The sequence below is a fragment of the Clarias gariepinus genome, chromosome 10 (assembly GCF_024256425.1).
Source record: "Clarias gariepinus isolate MV-2021 ecotype Netherlands chromosome 10, CGAR_prim_01v2, whole genome shotgun sequence".
NCBI lineage: Eukaryota > Metazoa > Chordata > Actinopteri > Siluriformes > Clariidae > Clarias > Clarias gariepinus.
Window position 1 is genome coordinate 31,869,025 of NC_071109.1, and position 22,049 is coordinate 31,891,073.

A 22,049-nucleotide genomic window follows, 5' to 3' on the forward strand; every position below is an offset into this window, starting at 1 on the left:
TATTTATAGCCGTTACTGAATAGCATGCCTTCGGATGAATAACTGAATAATACGCCACAGATTAACAGGGTTGAGCAAAACAGGAAGGGAAAAAAAACAGAAAGGAATATATATATATACAGTAAGTACACAAGCATGTAAGTAAACATGAGCACTTGGTTCTAGCTGGTCAGAATGCACATTTACAAATGCACAAGGCATTTAAAATGAAATAATAAAAAAATCTATCCAGCTTACTGAATAACATATACATAACGGCATTATGTTACTAATATTATTATATTTAAACAGTTTGTGTAAATAATCCTCATGCATAAACATATCTTCAGCACCCTATACAGGAAATAACATTTTTAAATGTATAGTCCATATACTTTATACAGTATAAGTGAATATACTTAAAATGATTAAAATGAGGTCATTAAAATTAATAAAGAAAAAAGCTCAGATGCTTATAAGTATTTATGTGTCAGCTTACAGCTCAAAAGTTAGGCTTTTTTAAGTTGTTGCTGTTTTATTTATTTTAGTTCAATTAAAGTTGAATCTGTATACCAATTTTAACAAGGGACAATTGTCTCAAAGCCGCCACAGGATCAACTATGACAGCATAACTAAAAGGGAGGGCCAAAAGGAAATACAGACATAAGGTCTATAAAGGACACCGTCCCCACTGATTAATAACAGTGGGGAAAGACAGCATTCAAACATACCAGTTGAATATAATACGCTATATCCATTAGTCCTAAAGATCCGCACCTTTATTTAGGTAAAAAAAAATATATACACAAATGACTAAACAAACACATTTTCAACCCAGATGTAAACAGAGACCGTGTCCTGAATGTTAAGTGAAATGCTTTTCCATAACTTTGTAGTAAAAAAAATATATATATATATGTCCCCTGCTGTGGTTTTCATTTTACGAGGCACCAACAAATAGCCTGCAACTTCAGATCAAAGCAGGTGAGGCAGATCATAAAATACAAGCAGCTCTTTAAGGTGATGTGTTGCAAGACCATTTAGTGCTTTATAGGTCAGTAATAGTATTTTAAAGTCATTGTGAAATTTCATTAGAAGCCAATGCAGTGTGTAAGGAATCAATAACCACACCTTGGTCTTTTACGGCCGCACATAAATTTTGCTGTTGATTATTTTTTTTGTAACAGGACAGTAATGCAGCAGTAATCTAATATGAATTATACAATGACTTGTATTATGGGCTCTTAATATAACCTCTGTCTAATTATAAACATTAAACATAATTATAAGGGGATAAAACTGTAAAATTGTGATTTGATAAAAGAGTTCATAAGCTAAATGCACATATTGATTTAAAACTTTTTAAATATATGTTTATCCTCAGGATGGAGAAGTTTTAATTTTTTTTTTTTTTTTTGTTTTTTGTTTTTTGTACCAATTCTCATTAAGATTATTGTTTTTTACTTCTTGTTACGTATAACTGATCTGCTGCCAACTTGTAATAAATAAAACCTGGTAATAGTTCCAGACTTCACCCTTCACTACAAAATAGTTTGCCATCATTTCATTGAAATCATGCTAATTCACAGTGATGATGAAACTAAGGAATAAGGTTATTAAGGTTACAGAATATGGGATTAAGGAAACATGATGAAAGCGATTTGGGATAAATGCCAAGACTTTAAATGGTTTAATAATAAAGTGGGTCCACTTTAAGCATTGGATTTTAAAAACAGCAGCACAGTGATGGGTCTATTGCTATCGTCTGATGTCATTTTAGAAAAGAAAACCACAGCCAGTATTTTCAAACAGTAACCAAAGCTTTTGTTCAGAAAACAACACAAGCGCTTCACCATTCTGTTCACGGTGGAGATGATTTCTCTCTTTCTTTCTTTCTTTCTTTCTGTTCTTGTTCTGTCAAGCTGTGACGGATATGAGCTCTGGTAGAGATGTGACAGAGTTTGCACTCAAAATTCTGTCTGTTGTCACTAAGAAACTGAAAACAAAGAAACTGACGTATTGTCACCTCTGGCCTGTCATAGTCTCCTAGATGTCACTGTAACAAACTTACCATGTCTTGTGATCAGTGTGTCACCATGTGTGTAATACCAGGCCCAAAGCCCAGCAGCTATGAGTGTAATTCAAAGAAAATCAGTAGTTACCTTCACCCTTTTTAACTTAGGGTTGTCTGATAAGGTTTATTTGGTGACGGTGCTCAGTACTGTCACTCTTTCCAGGGGTGGAACTAATTTTGGAAAGCATTTTCTCAAAACAATTGCAGTACTTTCAATGTTTGGATAATTATTTTTTAAAAATAAGCAACCAATTTGTAATTTTATTGCATAATTCATTAAATAAAACATAACTTTATTCCCAGTGGGCACAAACTCGTGGAAACCACGTAAAGAAGACGTGTTTTCACCACGTGGAAAAGCCGGGTAATTTAGGCGTAAAAGGCAAGTCCAATTCCACGTGGATTTGACACATGGAATCCACGTGTTTTTTACCACTTGGAAAAGACATGGATATAAGCCCATGGAAAATACGTCATGTGTTCAACGTAAATTCTGCAAAGTTTAAAATGTCTACAACATCAAGTGTAAAGCAGACACAAATTACATAAAAGTTGTAATAACCAATAATTTATTCATATTTCAAAACAAACAATACAAAATGCACATAAAAACTGGGTGTAGTGCATAATACTAAAATACCATAAAAATGTGAATACTTAAATGACTAATTAAACCAACAAAACATCTAAGAGAAGATAAAAAACTGTCTCAAACAGCAAAAGAAACAAAATTACAAAAACATTTACTTAACACTTAATAAATGACACTGCATCCAGCCTTTCTTTCCTCTTAGGTGCAAGGATTATTGGCAATGGTGCTGAGGGCAAAGGCTTCTGTAACATCATGCGCCTTTACTACACTGTCTGTCAAAGGACAAAAATGTTTAGTATAATTTAGATGCATGGACTGCAATTTATCGATACAATCATTGTTTTAATATAAAAAAGACACGACCACAAGGCACTATTCAATTACTTACCAGTTATTAATTTGCACAGCGCTGTCAAATGATGTTTTATCCCCTCGTGATCCCTTCATGTTTAGTTGAAACATAAGTGAATTGGTAAGGAATCTAGAAGTAAACAAACTTATCTATTTATCTTCAAAGAAATAAATGGGTAGAGTAACCACATAAGTTACACTGAAAAGTTCCTACTTCTATTCTTAGAAATTCAATAAAACATATTCTGCAAGTAAATGTTAGTGTTCACTGTCAGAACTCCTCAGTGCATATAATATATTATACATGGTGATGGTGCTGCATTTATGACAAATTATACCTGTTCATCAAATACTAGCCTGTTTTTATGATTTTTGACAAATTAACGTTTGCAATTGCCTGTTATGCTTCGAATCCTACGTTAGCTACATACATAGATTCATAATCAAGCTAACCGCGTCGGTTAGAACCTACACAAACTGCCACAGAACATACTAGAATATTACTGCTTACCTCAGTGCTCACCCTGTAACAACCCACACAATTGTTCTCTGAATGAAAGACAATTGCCACGGGTACTTTGTAACTTCAACAGACCACAAATTTAAACAAATTTCGAAGTTTCTAATTTCTTTTTATAAGCTATAAATGTTTCGCGCTTCCACTTAAAAAAAACGGGATCCAGGAAAGGCTGATCACTGCGCATGCTCAGTACCACTCGCTAGACTGCAAAGTCACTCTGCGCAGCGACGCCTATGTGTCGCCTCTGATAGCACATCGGTGTTCTAAACTTCTTTTTAGTCTGCAAATCCAGTGTACGTTGTAGTCAGATGTGGCATTTAGGCGATCAGTAACACATTTTGAAAATGCCATTTTAGAACACATTTTGGCTCATGTGTTCAACTTTAGAACACATTGGACGCGTCATATGCGTCATTTTATTTTAGAGTGTGTTTTTTAATTAATGATTTCCACATTTATGTAAAAACATACAAAATATGCATTCAAAATTAGATCAAGCAACCATCAATAGGTGGTACGAAATTATTTTCCACGTGATATCCACGTGGAAATGCACGAAGAATAATGTAGAACTAAAACTCCATGTGGATTCCACATTAATTTAGAACAGGTTTTCCACGTACCTAAAACCACGTGGAATCAACGTGGATATCAGGTGAAAATTGGTGGATCCACCACTTCACCAAATATCCACCAGAAATCCACGTGGATTACATGTGTTGTGCCCACTGGGTTTATACAATAATATACAGTAAAATACAATACAATTAATTTGAAGTCAACAGTCATGTAGATAATTTAGCATTAAATAAATATATAGAATGTATGTATTGTTGCCATTTTTCTAAATTTATTGATTACAGAATCAATAAATTGAACAAAGTACAGAAATTACATGATATCTTATTTACAGAGATGACTAAAATTAACTAACCATGGTTATCACTAAAGGAAACTAAATTTACTACAAAAATCACTAAGTAAATCTATATTAAATCTAATTAAATAAATCTAAACTACGAGAATCATTGAATAAATCTAAACTGTAAAAATCATCAAATAAAATTAAACTAAAGAGATCAGTAAATATATTTAAACTAACTACAGAAATCTCTAAAGAAAACTTTTACAACTTTTTTTTACAGTGAAAGTCACTAAATTACAATCCAGTTACGTAAAATTGATTTGTCCATGCCATAGTGTTCTAATGTTCCACAATGTTTTAGAATGTTATGAAACATTCTCTGAATATGAAAAACAAACATAAAAGCAATAGTTATTTGCCATTTGAACCTCAAAAGGAAATTCAGTATTGTTAAGACATAAAACATTGATTTCAGAACCAAATTTCCGGAATTTATACAAAATATACTTCGTGGGGTCTGGAATCGTGAAAGTTAATTCGTATAGAAGTCCCCGGCATCAGAGATTTTATCGTTCCATATTTTATTATTTAACAAATCAACACAGGTCTCAGAGTTTCTCAAAGTGTATGTGCTATTTATCCAGTTGAAATACTGCTTGTATTATGCATATTGTACTTCTTATCCCTTTGCTTTACTGCTCCTCCAAATGCACCATTTCAGTGTGTATGTAAATGAGCTCTTGCTGAGAGCAAGAGAGGAACAAACCAGGGGAGGGACTTTTCTTATATGAGGTCACAATAGGGGAAATTGTGACCCTATTGTCTGGGGTTTAAGCCCCAGACAATGAAAAAAGGGCATAAAGCTGGGAATGCATACTGGAGACCCATCTGAATGTCTAAAAATTACTTTAAAATTTATTTTCGTAGTAGGTCTACATTACATTTTCTGATGCAGGCAAGTCTTTCTGGACAGAAGTTTAAGTTTTTGTGGTTTCTTAGTAACATGACAAACTGCTTTTATTTTCTCATTTACTTCAAGGGAGAAAAAACAAGAGAGTCTGCTGAGAGAATGATGTTTTAACATAAAAGATAACAGGCACTAACCTGTTTTACCGATGTTCCAAAGCATTAAATGTGAAACTAAGCTGTAAAAAGTACCTTGCGTTGTTCTTTAACCCATAAAAAAGTTGAATACACTCCTGTGGTATAATAAAAGAAACTTTGAAACTTGCTGTTATTGTTAAATAATCATAGATTATGCATCTCATACTCTATGTTCATATTTATAAAGGGTGCCAATAATTTTGAAGCTTCATCTGTGTCCCTTGAAATTGAATTCCACCTTTATTCTTCTTTACTTTTGTTCCTCGTCAGGTGCAAAAACATCTCCTACCATGGCAGCTTGCCTCAGGTCAGCATCGTCTTCATCTTCGTGGACGAGGCCCTGTCGGTGATCCTTCGCTCTGTCCATTCGGCAATGCGCCGGACGCCCTCGCACCTGCTAAGGGAGATCATCCTGGTGGATGACAGCAGCAGCAACGGTGCATATATTAGACACACACACAAACTCATTGCTATGCTGTAGGGCGGTGTGTTTGTCTGACAGGTGTTATAATGCCGCACATCACAAGGACGTATGTGGATCCTTCTGCAGTGCTGTTGGATCAGGATGACAAGTGTGGCAGGATGAAGTGTGTTTTCTGCCGATCGCGCTGCATAGAGATTTGCCGTACACGTACATATTTGCATTCTCTACATCACCTTCAGATGCATATCGAGTGATTAATTGCACACGTCTCGATGTAAAGTTACAGCGAGGGACTAGATGTTAAAAATAGATTTAAATGACGCAGCACTCAAGAAAAAAAAACATACACAAGTGAATCAATTCCACTTAGCATTGGATTATCAAGTTGTCAGTGCAGGTTAGTGACCCTAGCTGTCCTGGAAGTTATTGTTTGCCACATTTCGGGAAAATACAGTACACAAATTAATTGCAAAGTATTTTTAGGTAACACTGACTGTCACATTTCTCAACTTACATCAGTTATTTACTAACATTGCATGACACCACAAAAGAAATGCAGTGTGTAAACAAGCACTATAAAGACTGATTTATACCTGCTGTTAGTTATGAATATGCATGTGCAAAATGGCTCCCGTGTGCATCCTTTGTGCACATTCTTAGAAATTGACACAAAACATCTACGCGTCGCAATACCAGGAAAAATAATAGAGACAGTACAGCACCAAACTAACCGCACAAACTTTAAAAACGTTGTGTCATTAATCGCACTTACATACTATTGGAGGTTATTAACACTTTTTCAACTATATTAGTGTTTGAAATAGATGTGTTCTGTGTTTAAAGCTTAGTCTTAAATACCAGTCTTATGTATTTTCTTTTAAATGTTTATGATGATGGCAAAAAGTTTTAAAGAGAAATAAATGTTGTAATTTTTTTGTAGGTTTCAACCAGATATTGAATAGGAAAGCTAAAGGTAATTCTATTATCTATCAGGAACTCAATTAATGCAGTATTATGAAACTGTTATGGTCGAGACGTACATGGGGGCCTCATCAGGGCCTCATCAAACTCACTTAAAGATACAGTGGAACCTTGGATTACGAGCATAATTTATTCCAGAAGTGGTCTTGTATTCCAAAACACTCGTACATCAAAGCAAATCTTCCTATAAGAAATAATGGAAACTTAAATTATTTGTTCCACAGCTTCAAAAAATTAATACATAAAAATAATAAATACAAAATATAAAGTAAAAATGGAACAAATTAACCTGCACTTTACCTTTAAAAGAGGTAAAAATAAATCCTGAGAGATAGGTGGTTCCGTTTATGCGTGCAGGCGCGTAAGAGGAGGAATCAGACTCCCCTTCTCATCTTACAGAGTAAACCTTTCTCCTCTCTCATTTGAATTTCACACAAACAAACACACACATTAACGGAAAGACTGTTTTGTCTGAAAAATTTGCAAGAAACATCGCTAATGACACTCGCGTGAGCACAACCTAACAGAATCACTGCTATAAAGTAAAACAAACAAACAAATGAACCTGCACTTTACCTTTAAAAAGAATTGCGACAAAACAGTGTTTTTGTGTAGAGCAGAGTGTGATGTGTGTGTGTGTGTGCGTGCGTGCGTGTGTGTGTGTGTCTGAAGCCGAGAAGGGGTGGGTGAGAGAAAAGACGAGAGTGTGTGTGTGAGAGGGCATGGTGTCAAATTACGTGCGTGTACACACATAACAACAGAGAAAGAGAAAAACTCTCTAATGAGACTTTCTTTTGCTTTACACGCACGCACACACGTGTTATAATAAACCGTACATGCGAGCTGTACACACACGCTTACAAACACAAAATAAAATATGTTTTACGCACACACGTGGTCACAGTGTTATAGTAAACAGTACACTCGAGACTAAGACCCAGTAGGGGAGACGATTTAACCACAATTCAGCAGCGCAAGAGAGAGAAAAGCCATTGGCTCAGTTGTGATCACGTGACACTCAGCGTCAAAACAAGAAGTGCATGCGTGATACATAATACTCGGTACTCGTAAACCAAGACTTGCTCGTTTTTTTAAAGTCAAAATTTATTTAAAATCTTTGCTCGTCTAGCGGAACACTCACAAACCTGAGGTTCCAGTGTAGATAGGAAATGGTTTAAAAGCTGCTGTGAGGAGGCGGAAATGCTCGAGATGGTCTTCAATTTTCATGAAAAGGCTCAAGGACTTAAAAGTAATGAAGAAATGAAGAAATGTTTGTCTTTCAAATCCTACATGTGTATTTACTCATCCTTATTAGTTTTAGACTGAAATTCAGACCAAAACAGTGCTCCATATAGATACTGTGGATAGATAGATAGATAGATAGATAGATAGATAGATAGATAGATAGATAGATAGATAGATTAATTGATTGATTGATTATTTAAATCCTTTGGCATATAAAGCCGTTGTCCAGAATTATTTAAACATACAGCATTATTCATATTTGATTTATATTTTTGATTTGATGATATGACATTTAGTTATCTTCTATACCGCAGAAAACCTGGAGCCTATCCCAGAAAGCTTCGGGCACTAGGCGGTGTACATCTTGGACAGGGTGCCAGTCCATCACAGGGCACATACACAGACACGCAATCACACTCGAACTGGGAATTCCAGTTAGCATAATCTGCATGTATTTGGGAGAAAAACGATATACCTGGACAAAACCCTATAAACCGATATACCTGGAGACATAGGGAGAACATTAAAGCTCCACGCACATAAACTGGGGCCTGCTGTGCTAAACACTACGCCACCATGTGCGCTGATAATACAACCCTTTCTAAATAACAGACATCCCTATGGAATATTTGTTTACTTTTTAATTGCAAATAGACTGTAATCCTTGATCTTTTCTTCATTGAAAAATTAAGCCAGCAGCAAAAAATAAAGGAGAATATTTTCATATTTTCTGATAAACATGTGGAATTAGACTTAATAAACTATAATTAGGAGGTGTTATGTTAGGTGTGGGTTGAACAGGGATTTAGTGGTTAGCACTGTCCTGTCGACTTACTTTCTAAAGTCTGTATCTTGTTTTCACTTTGTGTGCGTGTGTATTTGTGCGTGTGTGTATGTGTATTCGTGTGTGGATTTTGCATGTGTTGTATGGGTTTCCTCCAGGAACTCCAGTCCAAATACAAGCACAGTAGGTCGTTTGGCATTTCCAAATTGCTGTGATGCTGTGAGCCCCGAGCTCCTTGTCGGTAGTATGAATGTAAAATCCCAGTATGTGAGTATCAGGTAACGAGAAATCGGGATCTGCTCCGCTCTATGTTCTCCGCTGTCTCTTGAGCTTTCTAAATGAACTCAAGTCGAGTTTGCGGAGTTTAATTTTCTCCCCAATCTGTCAGTGAGATGAAAAATGAGGAGAGCCAAGATGTGTGTGTATGTCTGTATGTGTGTGTGTGTGTGTGTAAGTTTGAGGTGTGGTTTTAAGGTCTTGAGGCTGTAAGTTGTATCACAAAAATCAATATAGCAATATTGAGTGACATTTTAACAACATACATGCTATTTTATTTATTTATTACATATAGCTCATTTAAGATTCATTCTACAAAGAATATACCATAAAATAGCATTACATTCTAAATATTATTATACTTAACATATTATAATAGTCAGCATAGTGTTTACTAGCTTGCTAGGAACTTCGACTATTTCTTTACATAGAATAATAGTAAGCATAGTGTTTACAAATTTGCTAGCAACATTGGGTATTAATAGTAAAACTAATCTTTAAAATAGTGTTTACTACAGTAGTTTGATTGAAAGAAACTTTAACAGAAATACTTAGCATGGTGCTCACTTACTTACTAGCAACCCTGACTACTTTTTTACATACTAAAATACTAGGCACAATGTTTACTAGCTTGCTAGCAACTTTAACTATTAAATAGTAATACTTAGCATACCGTGCTAGCCTTGATTACTTATGTACAGAAAATAATATTCAGTGTAATGTTTTCTGCCTTGCTAATAACAATGACTACTGGTTTTACACAAAACAATGCTTAGTGTAGTGTTAGCTCGCTTGCTAACAACCATTACTGTCAGCTTTAGCTAGCTTGCTAATGTAGCTATACTGTACTGTAGCTAGTTCATTCAACATGAATGTACAGTAGTTGTACTGTTAGCAAGCTGCATGCTAGCACAATGTAATAATTAGTGTAGTGTTAGCTAGCATACTAGCAACTATGACTACTTATACAATGTAAAAAATAATGTTGTGTTAGTTAGCTTGTTAAGCAGCCTTGACTACTTGTTTACACAGAGTACAATTTAGTAAATTTTTGGCAAGCATGCTAGCAACCATGAAAAGTAAGATTAGCTAAATACAGTGTGGTTAACTGTATACTTCTATAATCTACTCCTGGAAATAAGAAAACATGTCTTAAAACTTAAAAGGTCTGACTTAATCACAGTCTTAAATCAGTGCTCTTGATCCTATGTGCTCATGCTGGAGTGTAACCATGGCAACAAGCATAAATAATGGTTTAGGCAGAATGTTCTTACAAGAAAAATAATTAGATTCATATTAAAGTTCATTTACACCTATTTTTATCATGGAGTGTAACTTCAACCGTAACAGTCAACTTTAATCAATTTTGTCACTTTTAATATATTATGCATAAGAGGATTATTTATAGGCTGTGGTGTGCAGAAACGACCACAGCAACTGTAATAGAATAGCAGACAGTACATATGGTGATGGAAATGAATCAATGACTGTGAAGCAAAAAATCTAAAGGGCTTTCCCACATTCCTGAAATAATTAAAGGCTCTCTGTCGCTCAGTCACCTACAAATTGGCTATGCATTAGCTCTGAACTATAGCCGTGGCCAAAGGTTTTGAGAAAGACACAAATATACATTTTTCACAATCTTTTTGTCAGATGTTACACTAGTACTGTATATGGGAGTATTATTACAAGCATTTCATAAGTGTCAATGGATTTTATTGACAATTACATTAGGTTTATGCAAAAAGTCAATATTTGCATTGTTGACCCTTCTTTTTCAAGAGATCTGCAATTCGCCCTGGCATGCTGTCAATCAACTTCTGGGCCACATCCTGACTGATGATGAGTTTGTCGAGATTTGTGGGGTTTTGTTCGTCCACCAGCATCTTGACAATTGACCACAAATTCTCAGTGGGATTAAAGTCTGGGGAGTTTCCTGGCTATCGACCCCAAATTTTCATTTTTAGTTCCCAGAGCCACTTAGTTATCACTCCATCATGCTGGAAAGGCATTGTTCGGCAGCAAACTGTTATTGGATGGTTGTTCTCAGAGGATGTATTTGTACTATTCTTTATTTATGGCTGTGTTCTAAGGCAAAGTTGTAAGTTAGCCGACTCCCTTGGCTGAGAAGCATCCCCACACATGGATGACCTCAGGATGCTTTACTGTTGGCATGACACAGGACCAACCTGTGGCAACCTTTTTCCTGATGCCCCTTCACAATTGGGTTGGGGAAAGTCATCAGTAGTCCAATGCCTGTACCTTTTGCAGAACATTAATCTGTCTCTGATGTTTTTCTTGGAAAGATGTGTCTGCCCTTCTTGACACCCGTACATCCAAAAGTCTTCACCTCACTGCTGCCCATTCCTGAGCAAGCTCTGCACTGGTGGTGCACCGACCTGACAGCTGAATCAACTTTAGGAAACAGTTCTGGCACTTGAAGCCTTCTTCGTTCTGTGGGTACTTTACAAGGTGCTCCATACTCCCTGCTCCTTGTGCAGGGAATGTCAGTTAAGCGTACTTCCCTCGCCAAAATTTCTCTCGCCAAAAGTTTTCTATTTGGAACACCTGTATACCTGTAGCAGCTGCTGCAGAAATTTCACACTGTGGAAATTAAATATTGAATTTTTTTTAAACAAAAACTGATCCCATTATAAAACATTTACTATTCAAGATTGTATAACTCGTAAATAACTTACAAGATTTACAGAGATTTTGAATATATTTTTTCAGATTACTAGCCTATATAATACTATGATTACATTAAAATTTTAATTATTGTGTTCTATTAATATGAAGTCATCCCTGATAACAAATGACTTCGGGTTCCAGGGTTGTTGTTTTTTTCACGCTCTAGCGAGATGCAATGACTAATGGGATTTTTTTTTTTTTATTAAGCATTTTTTTATGGCAATGATCAATTTATCTGATAACTCTTCGTAACATTCTAGAGTGTATGCAAATTGGCATCATAAAAACTCAAGCAGCAGACTTTGTGAAAAATAATATCTGTGTCATTCTCTAACTCTTGCTGACCCATTCAAACTGTCTACAAACTTAAATTATTTACCTACAAAGTACCTACTAAACTTAACAAATGCAATGAATTGTCAGTTTTTGACATGATATGTTATCCTTTGTCAGAGTATTAGTGGCTCATTTATAGGCTTCTCGCCTATTATGCGGAAGGCGCGGGTTCGATTCCCAGCCAGTGTCCAAACCCCAGCCACTGAATACAGTACCGGTCCCAAGTCCGGATAAAAAGGCAGGGTTACGTCAGGAAGGGCATCCAACATAAAACCTGTGGCAGGTTGTTATGCAAATTAGTCGGTTCACTGTGGTAACCCCTCTTCCAAACTTCCTGACTCTCTTTGTGACAACTCTTACATTTTTTTTTAGTTATTAAATAATGTCATGCCATATTGTTTTTTGTTTGTTTATATTTCCATTTAATATTGTGGCATATACACAAGAGAAATTTATTTCAGCAGATATAAAAAGTCGTTCCTGTTTTTTTTTTTTTATCATCTCTCTAGAAGGTATTAAGTCGGAAAAATGCATCTTGTCATGTTAGACTCGTGTGTCCTGAGAATAAAGTTATAGCTTTCCCTCTGACTCTTACAAAGCACCGAGTCTGGAGACTCCATCTATCAACCTAAACAATCTGAACGATCAGTTTAAAGAACTTGGCAGTGCAGAAAGAATTTGAGAGATCGCTGTGGTATAAAAGGAAATAACCTACAGATTGCCGCGTACTTTGCTTCCGCCTCGTCTCCCCTGGTATTATCTCAGGACACATGGCTGGGTTTTATATCTTACTTTTTGCTAAACGCGTGCTGCTGAATCTTCATGCCATTGTGCTTCAGGATAATAGGCACTTGTCTAATGAAGAAAGATGAGCAGTGCGGCGAGCAGACAGGAGGGAAACCATCACCGGCCTTCACCTAGAGACCAATACGGCGTCACAGACAGGGCTGAGTGATGTGGTCTTTATTGCGGTAAACACTGCTCTGGTGCACTGAGGGGAGTGACTGGGAATTAAATTAAAAATGTAATAAAAGCGTTCAGACAGGCTGCTGTCACTGTGGAAGTGCAGAGAGGAAACTTCCGCAGTGATGTGAATAGAAGAATGAGAAAAACTTTGGAATCATTTTCGTTCTCTTTGACGCCACCTCTGAGAATGAACCGAGTTTATTAACTTGTAGTTCAGCTAGTCACTTTATATGGTGTCATTTTATTTGGCCAGTTATTACATTCAATACACTGACAGACCAAAAAAATTACTAAATTATGTTCATACAGTTCATTCAGCTAATGATTCTTGAATCTTAGCTTTTTAATGCTTCTGTACGAGAGAAGGAAAAAGTTTTGGAAAGAAACTGATCTTTTTGGGGGGAAGACATTAGTAAGGAATAACAAAAAAAAAAAGTAAGAAATTAACACACTTTGGATGTGGTGTTTTTGCACAACATGGCCAAAAAAGGCACCATTTCAGAAAAGTCCAAGCCTGTATCAGGCAAAGAAAACATTAAAATGTCACGAAATGGGTTAAGAACTGGAACTGTTAACTTCTTGAAAAAAATATATGAATGAGCATGATCAAGGATCACTTAAACGGTTGATGAAGTAGCTTGGTTAAAAAATGCACAGTAGAAACCAGATAGTGACAGTAAAAGCATTTCCGTACACACACGGTGTGACGAGAACTCACGGGATTGGAACTAAACAGCTGTTTGTTTATAATAAAAAAAAACCTTTGATATGGGACACTCATCAGGAAAAACTCAAGTTTGCTACAGAGCATAAAGATTAGACAGATAAGGTCTATTCCAGAGTGATGGGCGTGTTAGGGTAAGAAGGGAAGTGCATGAAGTGATGCACCCATCATGCATACAGTAGTGTCCGGGGTTGCTCAGGTCTGGACTCAGCAACGTTATGGGGCAATAAAATGACCTGAAGGAAAATCCCAGCATGAGGAATCATTTTAGACATAAAATAGAGTGTGTGGTTAAAATCATGAGATGGCTTCGTGTTGGATATTTCCTGGGCTGTGTTATGCGTTCAAGCTAATTAACTTACCTGATTTTCAGTTTAATTCCTTTGTAGCTCTCCCTGTCTGTATCTCATTTCCTTCTTTCTCATTATCTCTCTCTCTCTTTTTCTCTTTCTCTTTTTTCTTCTGTAGCTGAACTGAGGGAAAACCTAAAGAAGTTTGTGGAGGAGATTAACCAGCGGCACCCTGACTTCATTAAGATGGTGCGTCACACCAGGCAGGAGGGTCTGATCCGTGCCCGCGTGAGCGGTTGGAGAGCAGCCAGCGCGCCGGTCGTGGCTCTGTTTGATGCCCACGTGGAGTTTAATGTAGGATGGTGAGTGGCTGTAAGATATGATGTAGTCTGAACAGCATTTATACTACGCAAGCAGATCTCTTGTGACAGCTTAACATTCCTGCTAGTCTTATCTGTGGGTGCAGGATATCTGCAACTCAGCAGGACGTCGTTACACTTCTGGTTTGTAAATAAATTAAACAGGCTGAGGAATGAATTTATGTTTACACACACAGAGGATAATTTGATTTGCTGTCAGCACATGTTAAGACAACAGTCTTCAGGCTGGTATTGGAATGAAGCATAAAGACACGCATCAGCTCTGACACTCTGTCTCACTCTCTTATGGCTTATTGTGGTTTAAATTGGTCACTGTTCAGGATTACTGGCTCGTGTATGTAATTATTTTCTTTGTTTGCTAAAAAAAACTGTGAATGTGTAAAACGGGATCCAAAACGAGACGATGAGAAGCTTCCAGCCTCAGCTTGCAGTCTATCTTTTATTTTCGGCGTGTATGCACAGTCGATGTTGTGGTGGTCAAGACTAAGGACGGGGTGTCACGATGATGCAGTGTGTCGCATCGCTGCCTCAGAGCTCCAAGGTCCTCCGTTCAATCCTGAGCTCAGGTTATACGGCAAAATCCCCAGGATTCAATTAACACCTCGAGTGTCGAACGAACACCATATAACGTTTATGTACTTCCAGTTAGACTCAAATGAACTGTAAAAGCTGTCTGTGCAGAGTTTCTCACTCTTCTTATCTTCCCCTTGTTGTGTTCTGCTCATGCAAAAACATGCAGCCGGTGGCTTTAAGACTTGAAATTGGCCCTGGGTGTGAACGTGAAAGTGTCCGGTAATGAACCGGTGTCCCGGTAATAGAATGATGCTCAGTGGAACTGGGATCGGCTCGGGATTCAGACAGATGTCCAGGATAAAACACTTACTGAAGATGATTGATGGGGATGAAACAACACAACGGCGTGCAATAAAAACCGTCAGGGATTTCCTTCATTTGTTGGAGTCTGCTCATCTTAGTTTTTGTTTTTGTGTAAATCGTGACTCCACCCATGTTTGATCACCTGATCGTTTTTGCTTGCGATTTATGAGTTCATTTGTGTTCAATGAGTGCATTTTTTTAAATAATATTATGTATTAATTTTACTTTTTTGTTTCTTTGTTTCGTTGCAAAGTCTCATCATTGTTTAATGTTCATCACTTTCTGTTTCTATAATTCTGCATTCTGTTTACTTTTGTGCTTTGACCGTGTCTGAGTTCTTTGTGTGATTCTTTGGCTATTCGACCTAGGACTCTGATTAAAAATAAAAATGCTGCTGACCTTCCACATCTACTGTACATCCTGCCTTTCCAAATAGATCCATGTTTGTGAACTGTAGTGCCATACCCTTGAGCAAGGCCCTCAACCTTCAACTGCTCAGATGCATAATGGAATAAATGTAAGTTGCCTGTGCCGAACGCCTTAAATATAAATAGTAGTGCGTGTCTGTTGGAATTTTTCTAGGGCTGAACCCATCCTGCACAGGATCCAGGAGGACCGGCGGCGCATCATATCTCCCTCTTTCGACAACATTAAATACGACACGTTCGAGGTGGAAGAGTATCCTCTCTCAGCGCATGGCTTCGACTGGGAGCTCTGGTGTCGCTACCTAAACCCGCCCAGAAGCTGGTGGAGTCAGAAGAACCACACAGCGCCCATCAGGTACCACAGGATCAGCAGAGAATGTATATACAGTATGTCTTATATAACGCTTATGTTTAACAAAAATTTAAAGTGCTTGGAGGTTCTTGGAGATTCATGAGAAGGTCTTGATTATAATAGTTACCTATTGTGGCTATAATAAATGGGGTGTTCAATTCACAAGGGGACTTTTGATTGTGCAGAATAACAGAACACAGTTACGAGTGTCCCCTTATTTCTCTATATAATCCCCTGCTACACTAATGGACTTATCCTAGTGTTTCACTAGTGCTTGCATACTATCAGAGTAGAAAGTTTTCTCAGTATGCTGGAGCCAATGGCTCAAAACGTGTGGAAATAGCTTGGAGTGAGGTCAAGACTGTAGGGGGACATACAGTAGCAATAGCTCCCAGTTATTTCCAGTTCCTGTAAAAGTGGTACAGTGGCCAGTTTGAGGTCTTACACTGACCTGCAAATACATCTATTGATAAGTCTATTAAAGGAAAAGTTCTATTGATGTTCTACTGAGTTCCTGGGAGGTAAGGGTTTCAGGCATTAAGCAAGCTGTCTAATTATGGCTCAGGTTTTACTCCCGTAACTTCTGTTAAAATCCCACTTTAAAATCTATAGCGTGTAATATAATGCATTATTGTTTCTATAGTACCAGCGAACACTCTGTCATAACTTTTTTAGAAGCACACTAATTACTCTGATTGCAGCCTGAAGCTGAAGGTTGTGGCCAGAAAACTGTACAAAAGTGTAGATTAACTGAGACTTTATGACGATAATCAATCAGTATGTTTTAGAAAGAAAAAAAAGATCAGAATCATGTTTGTTGCAGTCTGATGTGAATGCATCGTCTTTCTCAGGCAGACATTCAGAAGTGCTTGTTTCAGGATGTTGACATGATGGTGTTCATCAATAATGAAATTTTTCCTTGTCATAAAGAGACATATTGTCATTTTATTTTTATCTTAATGTCTGTAACAGAAGCCCCGCTCTGATTGGCTGCTTTGTTGTGGACCGGCGGTACTTTGAGGAGATCGGACTGCTGGATGAAGGCATGGAGGTGTACGGAGGCGAGAATGTAGAGCTGGGAATCAGGGTAAGATATATCTTTGTGCTAAGAGAACACCCATAATGGTTTACACAAATAGAAAACAGCTGTAAAACATCCCAGCAATTCAGTGTATTATTACTGCTGATGTTTACATCTGTAGCAGTGTAGCATCACACACTTTCGAGTAACGAATTTCGAGATACGAACGGACTGTAGTTTAATCGCGGAAGTAGTTCACGTGTATTGTACAAGCTGTCCTGATGATGAATGATACTAAGTTCGGAAAAACCCTCAGCAAAACAGAGGTTACAGTCCAATACAGTGGAAAAGAGAATGGTGTCCATTCAAGCATGCAGTAAACACCATGTAGCGTTGTCCTCCCCCGATGTCTTCCCGGGCTCCCTTTAAACGAGGTCAGCTGATCATGCTGCGTATTATGCGGAACAAAAATACCAAACTTGTTTTTTTTTTGTTTGTTTTTTTAACTTTACATTGTATATTTGTATCAAAGGTGTATAGGAATTACTTTGTCTGACTTATTAACGAATCCAACATACAAACGTGCTCCTGGAATGGAACTCGTTCGGAGGTCAGGAACTTACTGTGTATGTATACACACACTACCGTTTAAAAGTTTTAAAACACTTGCAAATTTCTTTGTTTTTGTTTAGTGATTTATTTTCTACATTCTACAACAATACTGGGGATTTAAAAACTATAAAATAACACATATGGGATTAGGTAATTACGTAACAACAAGAAAAACAACAGTTAGTTGTTATTTTAAGACACAGAGGTCAGCCTTTCTGTAATAGTTCTTGCAAGAACAGTATTGTCAAGTGCATTTGCAAAATCCGTCAAGCACCATAATGAAACTGTCTCTCATGAAGGCCGTCCCAGGAGGGCGAGACCAAAACCTACCTCTGCCGCAGACGAGGAGTTCATTTAGAGTTATCAGCCTGAAAAATGACCAATTAACAGCACCTCAGATTAGAGGCGTTATGAAGTCTTTACAGAGCAGAAGTAGCAGAAACATCTCACCATTAACTGTTCAAGGGAGATTAATGCATTTTTTGGACGCCTTCAGCATTCCTTTACAATGTAGAAATAAATAATTTTTTTTTAATAAATATAAATCACTGACATGTGCTGTTATAAGGAAATAATCAGCTTCAGGGTAGTATCAGCGACTCAGCTTCCACCCACCATGCTGTTTTTGTAAGTTTGATTATGATGTTTGCAGAACTGTTGCTGATTTGATCATAAAAAGATCCTAATGTTTTAATGGATCAGTTTTACTTCCTCATCTTAAAGTGGTGCTTTGATTTTTTTATTTATTATTTTTTTTTTTTAACTTTGAATGCTGCATCTGAAAAGCGCTATCATGCAGAGACCACACAGCTTCCCATGGCTAGGAATTAAGGGAGCAAAATTGGCCAGGCTCTCAGGGCGTGAGATGTGACACACACTCACTCCCGAATCCGTTTCCACACTAGCCACTGGTGCGAGTCTTTAAGCTCACCCAGGCGTAAGTGGGTGAATAGCGCTTTTCATAGCGTGTGTTACATCACCACAATATTGTGTAAGCAGTGAGCAGTTTAGAAACATACAGTCTGTTGGCTGAGCATGATTTAGATGAAGCATTAGCCCTTTCTGCTCGGTAGGTACAGTAGGTGTCATGTGATATGGGGGTGGGGGGGAACTGTCTGAACAGAATTTAAGGGAATTCAATTTATATACAGGAAAAAAAAAACTTTTTCAAATATTTTAATACTTTACTTAAATTGTATTGCTATATGTTGAATATTGATCTATATGAAAATACTATAATAATAGTATTAATTTTATAATAATATAATATAAATCATACTATTTTTATTTTCCTAAAGTGTGTATACATTTTTTTTAGCTCACCCTGTAGGTTGTCAGCACTTAGTTTATATATTTTTCCAACTCAAGGACACATGTTTTACTAATAAGTGTAGGTGGACAGAGTTGTACAAGTGAAATGCACCAAAATCAGGACTTATAAGGTTTTTTTTTTTTCTCTGTGTGCGTGGATGGATTAGAGCGAGGTGTGATTGCACCTAACTCGTTCCCAACCTTTAGCACACACGTTGAGCATCGCTGATCCATCCTGCCGACCCTATAATTACCAAACACAGTCTGAATAGTATGAATACACACACACACACACACACATCATGCTGCACAAAGAACTGCCATCTGGTCGCTGCAGGCTGTTGCTATCAGTTTTGCAGAAGCACGGAGCGAGGTCTGTTAATGAGGCGTGATAAAATCGCATTTCTCCAAGCCACTCGTAGAGGGGTAACCCAAACGAACGTTCAAATTCCACACTAATGTTCTGAACGTGTTTGTATTGAATGGCAAACTTGTAATTTACAGTAATGGCCAAAAGTATTGAGACAAAATGAAATTCAATGTTTTAATCAAATTTTCTAACGAAAAATCTGACTAAATATGGCTGAAATTTTGCTCTGCAGTTCCAACCTAATGAAGCGGATTCAAAGAATTACAAATGTTTTTGTTTAAATTTTATCTAACACATGCTGAGACTTTGGAATGGTTCAGTATGTGGCATTTTGTGTGAAAGACAAACACGTCTTGGATACACACACACACAAATGTGTCTGCATTGCTTATTTTTGATGAAGCATATAATTCTGTGTGTGTGTGTGTGTGTGTGTGTGTGTGTGTGTGTGTGTGTGGAGGGGTTTAGCGCAGTCAGAGGATAATGACCCTTGGCAGCGGAAGCCTCCAGCTGCATCTGCTGTCTTCATCCTATAGCTCTTGAGTTAAAGGCTGTTTCTCGCTGTGGTGGAACTGAGCGTGTCACTAAACCCCTCTTTCTCTTTCCACTGATTAACGCTAATGCACAGAGACTTTCACTCCTTCTTTTTCACCCCTCCCTCTGCAGTGTGACTCGCCTGAAATGGCAACGGAGTAATAAACCTCTTATTGATACTGATACTGCAAATGCACGTCTGAGACGAAACTCATGAATATGAACATTTCATTACGGTAGTGCGACAATTACTGTCATGAAGCAACAATTTATCAGTTCATAAAGCTCAAGCTTGTAAGCTACCAACATATAGTTAGAGTTATAAAAGAAGATAAATATACATTATTAATACAGTGGTGCCTCGGTAGACTAATTTAATCTGTTCCGAATGTTAGTCAACAATCAAAACATTTATAAAAGACATGTAGACAAATAGATACACTCCACTTAACCATAATTTATGATTCCCCTTGGCACCGGCTGCTCCCGGACATACTGTACAAGCAACTTAGCAGGCGTTTGGTTCGTCTCGGTTCATTCAGTTGTACACTCACCTGAAGGATTATTAGGAACACCATACTAATACGGTGTTTGACCCCCTTTCGCCTTCAGAACTGCCTTAATTCTACGTGGCATTGATTCAACAAGGTGCTGAAAGCATTCTTTAGAAATGTTGGCCCATATTGATAGAATAGGATATGCACATCCAGGGCACGAAGCTCCCATTCCATCACATCCCAAAGATGCTCTATTGGGTTGAGATCTGGTGACTGTGGGGGCCATTTTAGTACAGTGAACTCATTGTCACGTTCAAGAAACCAATTTGAAATGATTCGAGCTTTGCGACATGGTGAATTATCCTGCTGGAAGTAGCCATCAGAGGATGGGGACATGGTGGACATAAAGGGATGGACATGGTCAGAAACAATGCTCAGGTAGCCCGTGGAATTTAAATGATGCCCAATTGGCACTAAGGGGCTTAAAGTGTGCCAAGAAAACATCCCCCACAGTATTACACCACCAGCCTGCACAGTGGTAACAAGGCATGATGGATCCATGTTCTCATTCTGTTTACGCCAAATTCTGACTCTACCATTAGAATGTGTCAACAGAAATCGAGACTCAACAGACCAGGCAACATTTTTCCAGTCTTCAACTGTCCAATTTTGGTGAGCGAATTGTAGCCTCTTTTTCCTACTTGTAGTAAAGATGAGTGGTACCCGGTGGGGTCTTCTGCTGTTGTAGCCCATCTGCCTCAAGGTTGTGTGTGTTGTGGCTTCACAAATGCTTTGCTGCATACCTCGGTTGGAACGAGTGGTTATTTCAGTCAAAGTTGGCCCATTCTCCTCTGACCTCTAGCATCAACAAGGCATTTTCGCCCACAGGACTGCCGCATACTGGATGTTTTTCCCCTTTCACACCATTCTTTGTAAATCCCAGTAACTGAGCAGATTGTGAAATACTCAGACCGGCCCGTCTGGCACCAACAACCATGCCACGCTCAAAATTGCTTAAATCACCTTTCTTTCCCATTCTGACATTCAGTTTGGAGTTCAGGAGATTGTCTTGACCAGGACCACACCCCTAAATGCATTGAAGCAACTGCCATGTGATTGGTTGATTAGATAATTGCATTAATGAGAAATTGAACAGGTGTTTCTAATAATCCTTTAGGTGAGTGTAAATGCTTTGTATTTGTATAGATATAGTTTTAACATTACAAATATATTGACAGCAAGGAGCACAGAGTAATACCTGAGTATGTTTAGCTATAACAGAGTAAGATACTTAGCCGTTTCTTGCTATGAGCTGTATTAAGGGCCAGGATTTTTAAAGAGGTATTTAAAAAAGCTCATTTGGCGAAAAAAAAAGGAAATATCAGGCCGTCACTATGAGCTAACTAAAACAAACGGCAATTTATTTAATTAAATGTAGGTGACTATCTTTATAGCATTATAAAGGGAAA

At 37.6% G+C, this 22,049-nt stretch overlaps 1 protein-coding gene and 1 long non-coding RNA gene across 2 annotated transcripts in view; one reads left to right on the plus strand and one right to left on the minus strand.

Moving 5' to 3' along the window:
• galnt18a (UDP-N-acetyl-alpha-D-galactosamine:polypeptide N-acetylgalactosaminyltransferase 18a) overlaps positions 1-22,049 on the plus strand; it is a 102,302-nt gene that overhangs the window by 48,935 nt on the left and 31,318 nt on the right. Inside the window, exons 3-6 of the mRNA XM_053506482.1 lie at positions 5,756-5,922; positions 14,381-14,564; positions 16,041-16,238; positions 17,208-17,322. Coding sequence (XP_053362457.1) covers positions 5,756-5,922; positions 14,381-14,564; positions 16,041-16,238; positions 17,208-17,322 — 664 coding nt within the window. The remainder of the gene's footprint in view (positions 1-5,755; positions 5,923-14,380; positions 14,565-16,040; positions 16,239-17,207; positions 17,323-22,049) is intronic.
• On the minus strand, positions 2,779-3,942 carry LOC128532244 (uncharacterized). Its single transcript, XR_008361276.1, has 3 exons — positions 3,508-3,942; positions 3,034-3,126; positions 2,779-2,917 (listed from the first exon to the last, which is right to left on the minus strand). It is a non-coding gene; the product is annotated as an uncharacterized LOC128532244 (long non-coding RNA).